Source organism: Mytilus trossulus, chromosome 14 (genome assembly GCF_036588685.1).
Source record: "Mytilus trossulus isolate FHL-02 chromosome 14, PNRI_Mtr1.1.1.hap1, whole genome shotgun sequence".
Taxonomy (NCBI): domain Eukaryota; kingdom Metazoa; phylum Mollusca; class Bivalvia; order Mytilida; family Mytilidae; genus Mytilus; species Mytilus trossulus.
The window spans coordinates 27,800,544-27,816,843 of NC_086386.1; the positions used below are offsets into that span (position 1 = coordinate 27,800,544).

Sequence of the window (16,300 nt, forward strand, 5' to 3'; positions counted from 1 at the left end):
AGGTAACATATGGCCACCGAAAGCTCTTTTTTTTGAGAGCCCAGGTGGTCGTGTGGTCTAGCGGGACGGCTGCAGTGCAGGCGATTTGGTGTCACGATATCACAGTAGCATGGGTTCGAATCCCGGCGAGGGAAGAACCAAAAATTTGCGAAAGCAAATTTACAGATCTAACATTGTTGGGTTGATGTTTAGACGAGTTGTATATATATATATATACGAGTCTAAATTGAAAACTACGTTCAAACCTATGACTGCGTTGGATAAAAACCGCAATTTTTATACGTGTGCATGTCAAACAAATTTCGTTGTAGAAGGGTCTAAAAACAGCACAAACAACATTTTCCAAAAGACCAAAAGAGTGAAAAAGTATATTTAAACAAAACGCATTTGACTAACAGGTCGAACAACTGATGTTCTTTAACCCTGCTGACTGCCATTGGCGATTGCCAAATAAAATTGATCACAGGTTGTAACAAAATGGATCTTATTATAAATTTAATACGTCACAGAAAAAAAAATTGTTAACTTGTGGACAGGATGTTGTGCCACAAACATTCGGTGTCAATATTTCTTTAGTACACCATATCCGGATTTCGACAATAAATGTCTCTTCAGTGATGTTAGGGATCGAAACGGTATTTGGAAGGCCATATAAAAAGCACCCTCATTTTTAGAGAAAGTACCCTCATTTTTAGATTAACTCTTGAATTTTAAGAGTCAATATATAGGATGAACGGATCATATAAACCGGAGGGAAAATATGATACATGCCCAAACAAAAAATATAAACGAGTCTAAATTGAAAACTACGTTCAAACCTATGACTGCGTTGGATAAAAACCGCAATTTTTATACATGTGCATGTCAAACAAGTTTCGTTGTAGAAGGGTCTAAAAACAGCACAAACAACATTTTCCAAAAGACCAAAAGAGTGAAAAAGTATATTTAAACAAAACGCATTTGACTAACAGGTCGAACAACTGATGTTCTTTAACCCTGCTGACTGCCATTGGCGATTGCCAAATAAAATTGATCACAGGTTGTAACAAAATGGATCTTATTATAAATTTAATACGTCACAGAAAAAAAAAAATTGTTAACTTGTGGACAGGATGTTGTGCCACAAACATTCGGTGTCAATATTTCTTTAGTACACCATATCCGGATTTCGACAATAAATGTCTCTTCAGTGATGTTAGGGATCGAAACGGTATTTGGAAGGCCATATAAAAAGCACCCTCATTTTTAGAGAAAGTACCCTCATTTTTAGATTAACTCTTGAATTTTAAGAGTCAATATGTAGGATGAACGGATCATATAAACCGGAGGGAAAATATGATACATGCCCAAACAAAAAATATAAACGAGTCTAAATTGAAAACTACGTTCAAACCTATGACTGCGTTGGATAAAAACCGCAATTTTTATTCGTGTGCATGTCAAACAAATTTCGTTGTAGAAAGGTATAAAAACAGCACAAACAACATTTTCCAAAAGACCAAAAGCGTGAAAAAGTATATTTAAACAAAACGCATTTGACTAACAAGTCGAACAACTGATGTTCTTTAACCCTGCTGACTGCCATTGGCGATTGCCAAATAAAATTGATCACAGGTTGTAACAAAATGGATCTTATTATAAATTTAATACGTCACAGAAAAAAAAAATTGTTAACTTGTGGACAGGATGTTGTGCCACAAACATTCGGTGTCAATATTTCTTTAGTACACCATATCCGGATTTCGACAATATAGTCTCTTCAGTGATGTTAGGGATCGAAACGGTATTTGGAAGGCCATATAAAAAGCACCCTCATTTTTAGAGAAAGTACCCTCATTTTTAGATTAACTCTTGAATTTTAAGAGTCAATATGTAGGATGAACGGATCATATAAACCGGAGGGAAAATATGATTCATGCCCAAACAAAAAATATAAACGAGTCTAAATTGAAAACTACGTTCAAACCTATGACTGCGTTGGATAAAAACCGCAATTTTTATACGTGTGCATGTCAAACAAATTTCGTTGTAGAAGGGTCTAAAAACAGCACAAACAACATTTTCCAAAAGACCAAAAGAGTGAAAAAGTATATTTAAACAAAACGCATTTGACTAACAGGTCGAACAACTGATGTTCTTTAACCCTGCTGACTGCCATTGGCGATTGCCAAATAAAATTGATCACAGGTTGTAACAAAATGGATCTTATTATAAATTTAATACGTCACAGAAAAAAAATTGTTAACTTGTGGACAGGATGTTGTGCCACAAACATTCGGTGTCAATATTTCTTTAGTACACCATATCCGGATTTCGACAATAAATGTCTCTTCAGTGATGTTAGGGATCGAAACGGTATTTGGAAGGCCATATAAAAAGCACCCTCATTTTTAGAGAAAGTACCCTCATTTTTAGATTAACTCTTGAATTTTAAGAGTCAATATATAGGATGAACGGATCATATAAACCGGAGGGAAAATATGATACATGCCCAAACAAAAAATATAAACGAGTCTAAATTGAAAACTACGTTCAAACCTATGACTGCGTTGGATAAAAACCGCAATTTTTATACATGTGCATGTCAAACAAGTTTCGTTGTAGAAGGGTCTAAAAACAGCACAAACAACATTTTCCAAAAGACCAAAAGAGTGAAAAAGTATATTTAAACAAAACGCATTTGACTAACAGGTCGAACAACTGATGTTCTTTAACCCTGCTGACTGCCATTGGCGATTGCCAAATAAAATTGATCACAGGTTGTAACAAAATGGATCTTATTATAAATTTAATACGTCACAGAAAAAAAAAATTGTTAACTTGTGGACAGGATGTTGTGCCACAAACATTCGGTGTCAATATTTCTTAATACACCATATCCGGATTTCGACAATAAATGTCTCATCAGTGATGTTAGGGATCGAAACGGTATTTGGAAGGCAATATAAAAAGCACCCTCATTTTTAGATTAACTCTTGAATTTTAAGAGTCAATATATAGGATGAACGGATCATATAAACCGGAGGGAAAATATGATACATGCCCAAACAAAAAAATATAAACGAGTCTAAATTGAAAACTACGTTCAAACCTATGACTGCGTTGGATAATCAAAGAGCTGAAAGCTCTGAAGAAAAATGACGCCACTGTCTCTAACATTGGGATAGTTTTTATGCAAGTCTTGATTTTCACATACCGTAATTAGTTTAACAATGCAACATGTATCGTAAGCATATAATTGATATTCGTATATGTGTGTGAAGTGAAGGTGACAACTGGCTGGTTTTTTAAGACAAATGAATAAGTCAAGACTAGCTGAATTGTACAAATAAATACCGTAGAAAGGCTTGTATATTTCTCACTGGTACATAGTCTGAATCTGAGTCCGTTCGCTTCCATTCACGTTTTCGCTCACTCATTTTCACCCCTTTCACTTTCACACCCTACATGTTCGCACCCAATCTTAATTGGTTTTGTGTTTAATAACTATGTAAGCAAGTGTTTTCTTATAAGTATAATTGTTGTCATTGTCTCAAAATAAAGTGAGACAGCAATTTTTTTTTTTGTGTTGAATAAATCTTAATTATGTTTTGGATAAGGTATTGCTAAAAATAATAATAATCCTTTCTAAATAAAGTGGTATTTTGTCAACGTTTTATTTTGTGTTGAATAACTCTTAATCATGTTTTGGTTAGAGTATTGCTATAACTTGTTTCATTGACTTGTTTCAAAATGAAGTGAGATTCTGACTATGTTTATTTCTGCGTGTTGAATAAATTTTATCATGTTTTGGTTATATTAGTGGATTGCTATATTTTGGTTTCTATGTTTTATTGTTTCGTTGTTTCAGATCAATGGGACCAAGCTGTTAAAAACAATTATCTTTTGTGTTTTTTCCTTTAAAATCTTCAATGTTTTACTCATACCAAGCTATAAATACATTCAGTATTTACACCAAAGCAATTTAAAACAACAACCATAATTTTCCAATTATTCAACTTGAATTTGAATTAAAATTGGGCGTGAATGAGTAGAGTGTGAATGTGCGAACGTGTAGGGTGCGAAAATGTATTGGGCACAAACAGACCTGATGCCCCACAGTCTGAACCCCCTTCTCCCACAAAATATTAAGTAAATAATCTTTTTGTTACTGCTATCAAAGGTCTAATGAAACTCAGATAGTTTCAAACATTTGTCAAAGAATTCTAGTCAAACTGGCACCTAGTTAAATTGGCACCTGAACGTCGTAGGAACCGTCCCAGAAAAATAATAAAATAGCCTTGCCAGACGTCATAATTATTTGGACTAATACATGAGATATTGTGTATTTTTCTGCATTATTTTAACCAGTTGAGCATTTTACAGGATTGTTGGTTTAATGCTGTTTAAACTTTACTGAAAAACAAACACCTTAAATTTGCTAATTATTTGGCATGAAAGTTTGATTTATTGAAAGGGACTCATAGTTTTCCATTTTATTTTAATAATTGACTTGTTTTTACAATTACACAAATTGTCTAATTGTTAAAACAACAGCTTTGGTAAGGGCTTCGTTGTTTACCTTTATACACTACATATTCACTTTCGTTTCGTGGTTTACCAAAATACACAACAACATATTCACTATGTACTTGGTAACAGTAATTAATTAATTGAATAGAAAATATTATATCAAATATTATTGGATGCCGAATTGACGTCGAATAGGTGCCGATTTGACTAGATGCCAATTTAACCAGGTGCCGACTTGACTTGTACGTTTCAATTCCTCTGCGATCGTTTGCGCTATTTTCTTGAGAAAACCTATTTTCCATCATCAAAGAGAAGAAGAAACTGCTTTAAAATGATTCTGGAACGCTCCATGATTGTTAAAATAAGTTTAATTCACTCAAAAACAATTTTAAAACTTGCGATTAAACAGGAAGTTTCCAAAGCACGTGTAAAAGAAGAAATTAACCGGTGAGAGTGGAAATCCGTATATGACAGATATCCCTATAGTACGACTTTGAAAGTAAAACAGTTCAATCCTTTTGTAAAACAATCTTTAATATACCTATCACATTAATGTTTGAATGGTCTTAAGCTTATTCAAACCATATAAGTCGGTATGAAACACCAAAACGGAATGAACAATAACCGATTACGTTTTGTAGTTTACAAATTCTAAAACTGGTTCCCGTCAAACTACAACACTTTGTTCGAGTGTAGTGGAATACAAGCAAAAACCAGTGTAAACTGGGTCCTGGCTGGTTTAATACTACACAATGATGCATAATGATAACACAAGCAGATTCCAGTTTGTTTGGAAAATAAGAAATACGAAACCAAGCGCGGTAGGCAGAGCAATGTAATGAAGTTCAGGTCGGCAGTTATGGAACAATGACTGCGTCATTTTCCAAAAACCGCAATTTTTATACGTGTGCATGTCAAACAAATTTCGTTGTAGAAGGGTCTAAAAACAGCACAAACAACATTTTCCACAAGACCAAAAGAGTGAAAAAGTATATTTAAACAAAACGCATTTGACTAACAGGTCGAACAACTGATGTTCTTTAACCCTGCTGACTGCCATTGGCGATTGCCAAATAAAATTGATCACAGGTTGTAACAAAATGGATCTTATTATAAATTTAATACGTCACAGAAAAAAAAAATTGTTAACTTGTGGACAGGATGTTGTGCCACAAACATTCGGTGTCATTATTTCTTTAGTACACCATATCCGGATTTCGACAATATAGTCTCTTCAGTGATGTTAGGGATCGAAACGGTATTTGGAAGGCCATATAAAAAGCACCCTCATTTTTAGAGAAGTACCCTCATTTTTAGATTAACTCTTGAATTTTAAGAGTCAATATATAGGATGAACGGATCATATAAACCGGAGGGAAAATATGATACATGCCCAAACAAAAAATATAAACGAGTCTAAATTGAAAACTACGTTCAAACCTATGACTGCGTTGGATAAAAACCGCAATTTTTATACGTGTGCATGTCAAACAAATTTCGTTGTAGAAGGGTCTAAAAACAGCACAAACAACATTTTCCAAAAGACCAAAAGAGTGAAAAAGTATATTTAAATATATATATATATATATTTATCTCAGTTGATACGATATTCAAGGGCTTGTATTTCTCAGTATGATTTCTTGATATCATTTCGTCGTTAATTTTATGCGACTCTATCTCGAATTAATTGACCGTTATAAATATAATCCCACCCCTTTTCTCCGAATGTGACCAACATAATTATATACTTATCATTGGGTTAGTACTTACATTAGCAACACGACGGTTGGAACATGTGGAGCAAGACCTGCTTATCCTTCCGCGAAATAACACTACGTACGGTTCACGGGTGCCATTACAGATTTGTGGACCGATACGATTTGTTGATGTTCCAAATCAGTATTGACATGTTGTTGTTGTCTTAGATCTTAAGATACAAGTAAAATGGTCTGATTCGATCTATTCCTGATTGCGACATTTATACTGTCGTAGTGTGAATGCATAACCAAGCACTTAACCAGTCGACGCACTTGGTCTCGCTGATTCTCTTGGAGTTCTTGCGATTCCCACAGTTTCTATTCGTCTTCCTAATCGATTTACGAAATTTCAACACCGGTTATCTCCTTTTATATGAATTTCTTTATTTTGTGCAATAAATTATCGATAGAAAAAACATTTTAAATGAAACTTATTATATTTTATATGTATCTTTTTGTATAAGCGCTAAATGCACATGATTACTTTAGTTTATACAGTTTGAATCATATTTTGTTTTTCGTCAAACACATCCGGCTGATTAGACGAATTTTCCAAACGTTCAGATGTTGTAAGATGTAGAAGTTCAGCTTGTTTGATACAATTTACTTCTAGGGCAGGTCCGTAGTCCGATCCTGCCGTCAGCCGAGTTTTAATTCTCTGAAAAATAGGATAGTATTATTATTTGATAGTTACAATTTGATGCAAAATGCTGTAAGTAGTATTTTATGACAGTAAAAAAATTTCTCTTTCAAAAGTAAAATTACAAAAATACTGAATTCCAAGGAAAATTCAAACCGAATAGTCCCTTATCAAATGTGAAAATCAAAAGCTCAAACATACCAAACGAATTGATAACAATTGTCATATTCCTAGCTTAGTACAGGCATTTTATTAAGTGTTTTAAGGGAACTTTTTTTTAATGATTTCTTCTATAAAAATTAACGATACTTATAATTAATCCACTGTTTAACACTTTACTAATTAATAAACCATTATGTAGTTTGCATTAAATAAACAAAATAAAAGAATAGTTTAATATACAAACTTGAAAGAGTGATCCTTCAGCAGCCCACAAGTCTTTGATGATATATAAAGGTATTGGTATAACTGAGGCAAAGCCAATCATCCAGCCTACAACCACTGCCCAATTTGGATACTTGTACGTGCCATATGAAACTGGCGTGAATTGAATCAAATTAAAAACCACCATCAACTAAAATAAAAGCACTGTTGAATCAAAACGTATCCGGAGTTTAAAAGGATAACTTTATATTTAACTGGCAAAACGCCAATGGTTTTTTCTCAATATCCGAAATATTTGAAACATTTGATGATTTTACATAACATGTTTATATTTTATGTTGCGTTTTTTTAAATGTTATTTGTCTATAGGTCTTTTTCTTATGTTGCCATGGAATTGTCAATTTAATTTAAACTTATGAGTTTGAATTCGTGTTTCTGTAGCCTCTCCTTTAGAATACGATTAGCAAGTGTTAACGCTTGTAACAGTACTAAATTGACTGAGAAAATGCCGGCCTGTTTCCTTTCTTCAATACAAGGTTAGTCTTCGCTGAAGGCAAACCGCGATTATCTTCAATTAACGTATGTTAAATTGTGGCCTCAAGGTGAGGAGAGCTTGAATATACCGATTTTGTTTGTAGAGCATGACGTTCTATCGTTACTCAACTAATATCTTCTTTCAATCAAACGAGTTGCACCGAGGGTATCACAAGCCCAGTAGTCAGCAGTGACATTAATTATCACTAATATTGTTATATTTATAAATTAACTGTTTACAAAATTTTGAATTTTTTGAAATACTAAGGCTTTTCGACCTCAGACATAGATTACCTTAGCTGTATTTGGCAAAACTTTTAGGAATTTTGGTCCTCAATGCTTTTCAAATGCGTACTTAATCCTTTTTAACTTTTTTTGATTCGAGCGTCACTGATTAGTCTTTTGTAGACGAAACGCGCGTCTGACGTATTTATAAAATTTAGTCCTGGTATCTATGGTGAGTTTATTCACATACCTTTTAACACGCACTAATGAATGATAAACATCGATAGCGAATATGACCTAAACAAAAGCCTTTTATAATCTTGACAATGTAAATTATTATTAATTCATTAAAATATTTTAAAAACATTTAAGACGGAGACGTCATTTAAAAGAAGTAAACCTACCACTACTGATGTTGGTGTTATAAATTTCCAAAATATACCCCATAACGGAGATGGTCTTCTACCTGTCATCATTTCTAGATCATCATAAAATTGGTCAGTACCTAAAAAAATATAGTTCCAGTAACACTTGTTACACATTATGTAAACTTATGCAATGGTTTTCACATATAATGGCATATTTGTTTTTGATTTCCTCAACATGTGTACCTTTGTATTATAGTATATTTCCTCAACATATGTACCTTTGTATTGTTGTATATTTCCTCAACATATGTACCTTTGTAGTGTTGTATTTTTCCTCAACATATGTACCTTCGTATTGTTGCATATCTTCCTCAACATATGTACCTTTGTATTATTGCATATTTCTTCAACATATGTACCTTTGTATTATTGTATATTTCCACAACATATGTACCTTTGTATTTTTTTTATATCTCCTCAACATATGTACCTTTGTATTATTGTACATGTCCTCAACATATGTACCTTTGTATTATAATATATTTCCTCAACATATATACCTTTGTATTGTTGTATATTTCCTCAAAATATGTTCTTTTGTATTATTGTATATTTCTTCAACATGTCTACCTTTGTATTGTTGTATATTTCCACAACATATGTACCTTTGTATTAATGTATATTTCCTCAACATATGTACCTTTGTATTAATGTATATTTCCTCAACATATGTACCTTTGTATTAATGTATATTTCCTCAATATATGTACCTTTGTATTAATGTATATTTCCTCAACATATGTACCTTTGTATTAATGTATATTTCCTCAACATATGTACCTTTGTATTAATGTATATTTCCTCAATATATGTACCTTTGTATTAATGTATATTCCTCAACATATGTACTTTTCTATTGTTGTATATTTCCTCAACATATGTACCTTTGTATTGTATATTTTCTTACAACACATACTACACATTCAATGCACAATGAAGTATAAAATTAATTGTAAGTTAACTTGTTTCATTGAGAAGACTATGTTCATACTGTTCAATAATGTATTCAATGTTTTAAAGTAACACTGTTTACGGCTGTTGTCTGTTCTATGGTCGGATTGTTGTCGCGTTTACACATTCCCTATTTCCATTCTTAATTTTATATACCTTTCATATTGCTGCGTTATTGACAAGACAAAATGTCAACAAAATATAGGAAAAGCTTTCAAACTGACTGAAACTTGTCATTTTAAAAAAACATATTTTGTATATACAGATAAAACGTCAGCCGTAATAAAAAAAATATTCAAAAATATATCATACTAGAACTAAGATATTATGTTAAATAATTCTACCATATATCCATCCAATCAACATGCATTCCATTATTGCAGCTATCATCGGAGTAATCAATCCAACGTACCAATCTACAGTTTGTAAAATATAAATTCCTCCCTAGAATATACAAATATAGAAAACTTCTGTACCAAAAAAAAAACGTTTCTTGGAATTCTGTCCTACAGTAAAAGTAGTAATGTGTGGATTAAAAGCTACTCAAATTAAGTACAAATCAATGTCAAGAGATGAAATATCTTCTGGTTGGTAAAATCTAACCAAGTTTCCCGCAAGTTTTAAGAATTGAGTACAACACGACGGGTTTTGTAGATCAAGCATGATCTGTTTACCCTTGCTGACCACCGAGATCGTCACCGGTTTTTGTTTGGGTTCATCTTGCTCAGTCTATAGTTTTTAATGTGGTGTACACAGGGTCTTTTTTATTTGCCGTGGCGTGTCAGTTAATTTTTACCCCATGGATATTTTACGGAAAGTAAACATATTTTGTCATATATTAAAATAAATTACTTATGTCTTGTTGTTTTTCATTATAAATACTTACATTCATTACATACGGTATGCCTGATAGGAATCCAACACAACATATAGCACTCATAAAAAGAGTTTTCCTGTTTCGCAATAACTTTGGATATTCGTCTACTAATGCACTGTGCATTGTTTCAATTGTTCCAAACTGTAATAGACAAGAAAAGTAAACAACATTTTCACAAAACATTTTGAATTTAAAAACCAAATTTGTAATTCTTTGACAATCAGAACACAGCCTACATCTGGATCAATGATATTATTTGGCATTAAAATTAGAAAGATAATATCATAGGGAACATGTGTACTAAGTTACAAATTGATTGGGCTTCAACTTCATCTACGCCTACCATGACAAAAACCTAAACCTAAATCGGGACAGACGGACGTACGGACAATTAAACAGATTCACAAACCGAAAAACAAAATGCTCCTAAGTAAGGCATAAAAAAGATTAAACAAAAAGCATTGTGGATCAAAATACTGATGCAGCTATAATCATTAAACTCTCTTTCGTCAATCCCATAACACTATCTCAAAATTAAAACATTTCTTTGACAAGCTGAATGAAATACAAAAAAGATATCATTAAGTTTACTGACAATGCAAAATTGAATTAAAAAGGGGATATGACAAACAAAGTATTTAGTATAAGTACAAATAAATGTAATATATGTCTTTTTTACTGGAATAGCAAACTTTTCAAGAAATGAACGGTATGGGCGTTGCTCATTGTTGAAGGTTTTACGGTAATCCATAGTTGTTAATTTCGGTGTCATTTTGGTATCGTGTAGAGAGTTGTCTCATTGGCAATCATACCATGTCTTCTTTTTTATATAACATCACTATACTCGCCTGAGTATCAATGCCTAAAGTAAGCATCATGAGAAAGAAAAGGACCGCCCATAACGGGGATACTGGGAAAGTTGATATTGCTTCTGGATATGCCACAAACGCTAGGCCAGGACCTGTAAAATACACAAAACCAGTTAATAAAGCTTATCTATATCAATATTGAACTGAAAACAAACACTGCATGAAACCGTATTCAATAATCTTTGCAGTTAGCAATTTCTCATCATATACTGTTCATGCTGATGGTTTTAGCTCCTTGTTATATAAAAATAGATCACTGTACAATTATCATAGATAAAGTAAGAAGGGCCAAATGAAGTATAAATTGAAGGGCCAAATGAAGTATAAATTGAAGAGCATTATAGTGGAAGATATTAGCAGGCAAAATCGAGGGAATTGTGCAAATGATGATACAAGCATGAAAATTACCACAAAGCATCATTATTATATACTTTTAAAGAAACAACTGCTGGCCATTAAAAAAAATCATTTTTTCAAGATGGCCACCGCCGTTTTTCAAAATGGCTGTTTTTTTCAGTTTGAAAATACTTATTTTTTTTTGAAAATCTTTTCGTTTACCTTCTATTAACGAAAAACAGCTGTCAGGTTTGGTAGCTACCTTCTTTACATGTGAATACTTCACTAGACATGAGTATTTGACACAAACCGGGTTTGCGCAAGCGCGAAAATGTAACAAAATTCATTAAAAAATATTTTAACTATTTACTATAAAATAAGTGATTTGGGATTTGCAATGATATTATGATTTGGTTTGATAACATTTTTCAAGGTTATAACACCAATGATTTAACAATTTTGCGCATGCGCAAACTATTTATAGACATAATGAGTGATGTGTATGCACTACCAGGGCAAACTGGTATAAATCGTAGTTCATCTCATAACTCTAAAAAGCAAGTAAGTGTAAAATCTATGATGCCACTGTTTAAAAACAAGCCAATTCAGTTGCAATGAACAGGTATTTGATAGATAAGACGGAAAATGTGGTTAACACGAGAAAAACATCAATAGTAACGGTAGATCAGCCACTTTTGGTAATGGATATTCAGTGGGAATTGCCTGATTTGTACATTGAAGATAAGTTTATCGTCATGTAAGTTGGATTTCACATTGAAATGACTTGTTTTAAAGTTCTTGGTGATATATTACGTGAAGGTAGATGGACACATGTTTCATGTTTCCTCACCATTATTGCAACAGCTAGAACGGCATATTCTTGTATGTATGTTCAAATGTACCTAGGACTAGACATTAAGAACCTAAACATTTCGAAAGTTTCTACCAGAAACACAAATGGACATCTATTAATAGATTAAAAAATCCTTAGTATTTTGGAAATGCAAAGTTGTATTCAATTTCACAGTTAATTCATGAGTATGAATGACCCTATCAATGATAATTCATGTTAACACAGAAATGCGGATTTCTAGTCTGGTTATACAATCCGTATCTTCACTTCGTTTCAATATTTTGCAAAAGTTTTCCAGACAATACAAAGTACATCACACTAGGAGTTTGTACATATTTCAATTTTATAACAATAGAAATCCATGAAACCATGGAAATAATTACTTCTTATCTTAAGAGTACACACATTTTGAGTAAGACAGTAAAAAGTGGAAGTCACTGAAATTATTATTTTTTTTCGACTTTTTTTAGAATACAAAAGAAATAGTCATGTGTTTAGATTCTAGAGACCTTTGTTAGTCTATTTTATTTCAAATTTATATTTAAGAGACGTTTTTGCTTGGAATTTAATTATAGGTTGACTTACCTAAATATAATGCACCGCATACCTTTGAAATATTGTATGGTTACCTGTAGATTACAACAATTGTGATTCTTGTTTTGAGATTTGCCTACACCTCTTGTTAATCATATACAAAATTGTTCATACTGTTAAGAATACACTACCTCCTAGCCACTATAAAACGAAATATTTGTCTACAAATTACCGGTACTTTAAGCACCAAAATAATTGACAGAATTTGTAGAAGTTAGGATATTCACAAAAAAACATTATGTCAAATTATCAAATTTACAGGATTTTTATCAATCGCTCGGATCACTGACTTGAACTTGATGATTTGCAAAGGTCATAATGTGTTAAATTGAAGTGTCAAGGAAAAAAATAACCTGACTTTGAGCACCCCCCCCCCCCTTCCCCAAAAAAAATGATATCGTTCCGTTTTAATATCTAATTATTATATAAGGTACCAATATCATAATTTAATACGCTAGACGCGCGTTTCATGTACATTAGATCAAAAAATAAAGCCAAACAAGTAAAACATTGAAGAGCATTAAGGACCTAAAATTCCAAAAATGTTGTGCTAAATTCAGCTACGCTCATCTTTTCCTGAAATAAGATAATCCTTTTTTTTTCTCTCGAAAAATCTAAACCATCTTTTAGAAACACCACACTCAACATAATTAGAAACACATTTTATATGTGTATACCTTGATCTACAACTTCAGCTACTTGCATTCCTTTTACATTTGCCATGTATCCTAGAATACAAAATGCAATAAATCCCGCCAAAATACTCGTTCCACCGTTTATAAAAGGCACAAGTATGGCCTCTCTGAAAGATGAAATTTTATAATGCTTGAAAATATGATGTCTTTTATTGTTTCTTTGAACATGCCGAACAAATGTTTAAATGGTTTTATTACATCTTGATCTTAAACTTGAAACCTGGCTTCGTCTAATGCAAATATATAACACAAAGACTAGCAGACAGTTGTGTTCGTCTGAAGTCATTGTATAAAATGATAAACCAATCGAATGGTCACCACCAGCAGTGGTACCGACCGAGCGTTAGTCCCAGACGTGTGATTTTGTTAATTGCTCACACAAGTGGTTTTGGTGATGAAAATTATTATGAAGATATATATAAAACTGAAAAGCTGCACTTTAATTGAATAAATATTTATGTATCTGTGTATCTTTATATAAATTCAATATCAAGTACTATCATTGTAAAATTGAAGGAATTCGTTCAAAAAAAACCTTTTAATGTTAAAACACAACGAACAAATAAAGGCAACAGTAGTATAACGCTTTTTGAAATTCATAAATCTATTGAGAAAAAAAAATCGGGTTACAAACTAAAACTGAGAGAAACACCACAAATATACTACCGTAACGACACACCAGAAACACAACATTAAAAGTAACACAAACAGGAACGAATTATAATATAACAATGGCTATTTTCCTAAATTGGTACAAGACATTTTGATAAATAACTTGTGATAAGAGCTCATATACTCTTTATGATGTCGTTTTAAAGTCATTTAGTTTGTTAGGTTTTAGTTTGTCACCAGGATTTGTTTTCTCTCAATCGTTCGGGTTTTTTAAACAGCGTTATACTACTGTTGCCTTATCTATATTGTTATATGCCTATGTGTACTATATACTTAGTATACAGTGTCTACTTTCCTTTTGTTATTCCTTCTTACATTTTCGTTTTGCTTATAGGGATGAAGATACTGATACAATGTTGACTGCCGTACCCCAATTTTTGACTTTTCTAATAAATGTGTCTGTTATTTACTTACACAATGTTGTCAACATAAAGGAATTGTATATCACTCTTATACAATTGAGAGGTTTTGATATGAATAGTACCATAATAAATTCATTGTTTTAACATTAGAAAATGCATGTACCAATTGGGTATATAACAATTGTTTTGTATTCGTTTGATGTGTTTGGGCTTTTGATTTTGCTATTTTTAAGAGAACTTTCCATATAAAATTTCCTTGGAGTTCGGTATTTTTGAAACAGTATTTTTCCATATAACAGGCTCTCCGATATTAATTATTTGTCATTCTTGATTCATGAAAATGACATAGTTAGTATGCAAAACGTATGCAGATACTATCTCGAATAATCAGTTCTTAGCCATTTGTATCTCTGTTTATTCTTTAACAATTAAGCATATATCGCTTTTGTTATGTATTACATGTCTATACGGTGTCTTGGATGATGTAGTGCATTTTATCGTTTGATACTCGTTTTGATTGATGACTTTTCTTTGAATATGCATTCTATTAGTATTTTGTATTTTTCTCATTCCTATTTATCGAAAATATGGCTATGTTTTAACAACATTTCAGAATTGAAAAGTAATATATTCTAACCTGTATAAGTTGTGATTGAACCGATTAAAACTGGCAAAAGTTATATAACCTCCCCATCCAACAGCTGTCGAAAAGAAAATCTGTAAAGCAGCCTCACCCCATACCTAAAATGACAAACAAAAACAAATGATTCATGACAAATGGATAGATTGTGATGAATGATTGTCAAAAAAAGGATAATATAAATCATATTGGTATAATATATGGCTAAATTGATGCATATTTCAACAAATTATGTATCATGGTACTAATAGAAAAACAAAATATTTTAAAGAACAAACAACTCAAGGCAAAGTTCATTATGTCGGAATAGTATTTGACGCAACGTGAATTAATGTTTTTGGGCAAGTCGACATAAAAGGACGACAATTCCTTCGAGAAAAGGGGAGGTAAGCAGGAATAAAAAAAATGGGACCGCATATTATAAAAGAAAATACATATTCTTCTTTACACAAGACAATGTTCTGCTCAAATTATTCGACTGCAAACAAATGTTCTTGCCAAAAATTAGTCTAAAACAGCATAACACCTATACGACTTCAACTTACTTGTGTTGAAAGCAGTTTATGCCACTTTGGAATGAACATAAATTTGATACCATCAATAGCTCCCGGCAGAGTCACTGCTCGTACCAGAAAAATTAGTAATACAACATACGGAAATGTAACCGTCACATAAACTACCTGAAAAAAATGAATGTAATAATTTAATCATTTTTTTTTCAAAACTATTCATATTATGTATTTTATCATTTGATTTTTCCATTTGATTAGGGACTTTCCGTTTTGAATTTTTATCGGAGTTCAATATTTTTGAGTTATCGAAATATGTTTGTGTTTTGTGTGTGAAAATATTGTACACAGCATGCAGCTTGAAAATAAGCAACTTATGTTGAATAAATTGAATTATTTAGAAACTAAGATTCCATCTCCATCAAGGAAAGTTGACCTGAGATGCTGTTTCCAATACTAATC

The 16,300-nt window shown here is 32.2% G+C and overlaps 1 protein-coding gene across 4 annotated transcripts in view; it reads right to left on the bottom strand.

The window, feature by feature from the left end:
- Positions 1-6,630: 6,630 nt before the first annotated feature.
- Positions 6,631-16,300, bottom strand: part of LOC134697088 (sodium- and chloride-dependent glycine transporter 2-like) — a 32,867-nt gene continuing 23,197 nt past the window's right edge. For 3 of the 4 annotated variants that reach the window (XM_063559122.1, XM_063559124.1, XM_063559123.1), the window contains exons 6-14: positions 15,875-16,009; positions 15,327-15,430; positions 13,638-13,762; positions 11,157-11,269; positions 10,318-10,449; positions 9,776-9,875; positions 8,457-8,557; positions 7,316-7,483; positions 6,632-6,927 (exon numbers count right to left, since the gene is read on the bottom strand). In XM_063559122.1, the coding sequence (XP_063415192.1) occupies positions 6,760-6,927; positions 7,316-7,483; positions 8,457-8,557; positions 9,776-9,875; positions 10,318-10,449; positions 11,157-11,269; positions 13,638-13,762; positions 15,327-15,430; positions 15,875-16,009 (1,146 nt within the window). In that variant the 3' untranslated portion in view covers positions 6,632-6,759. Of the gene's footprint in view, positions 6,928-7,315; positions 7,484-8,456; positions 8,558-9,775; positions 9,876-10,317; positions 10,450-11,156; positions 11,270-13,637; positions 13,763-15,326; positions 15,431-15,874; positions 16,010-16,300 lie in introns of all 4 variants that reach the window. The other variant, XM_063559121.1, reaches the window with a different exon arrangement.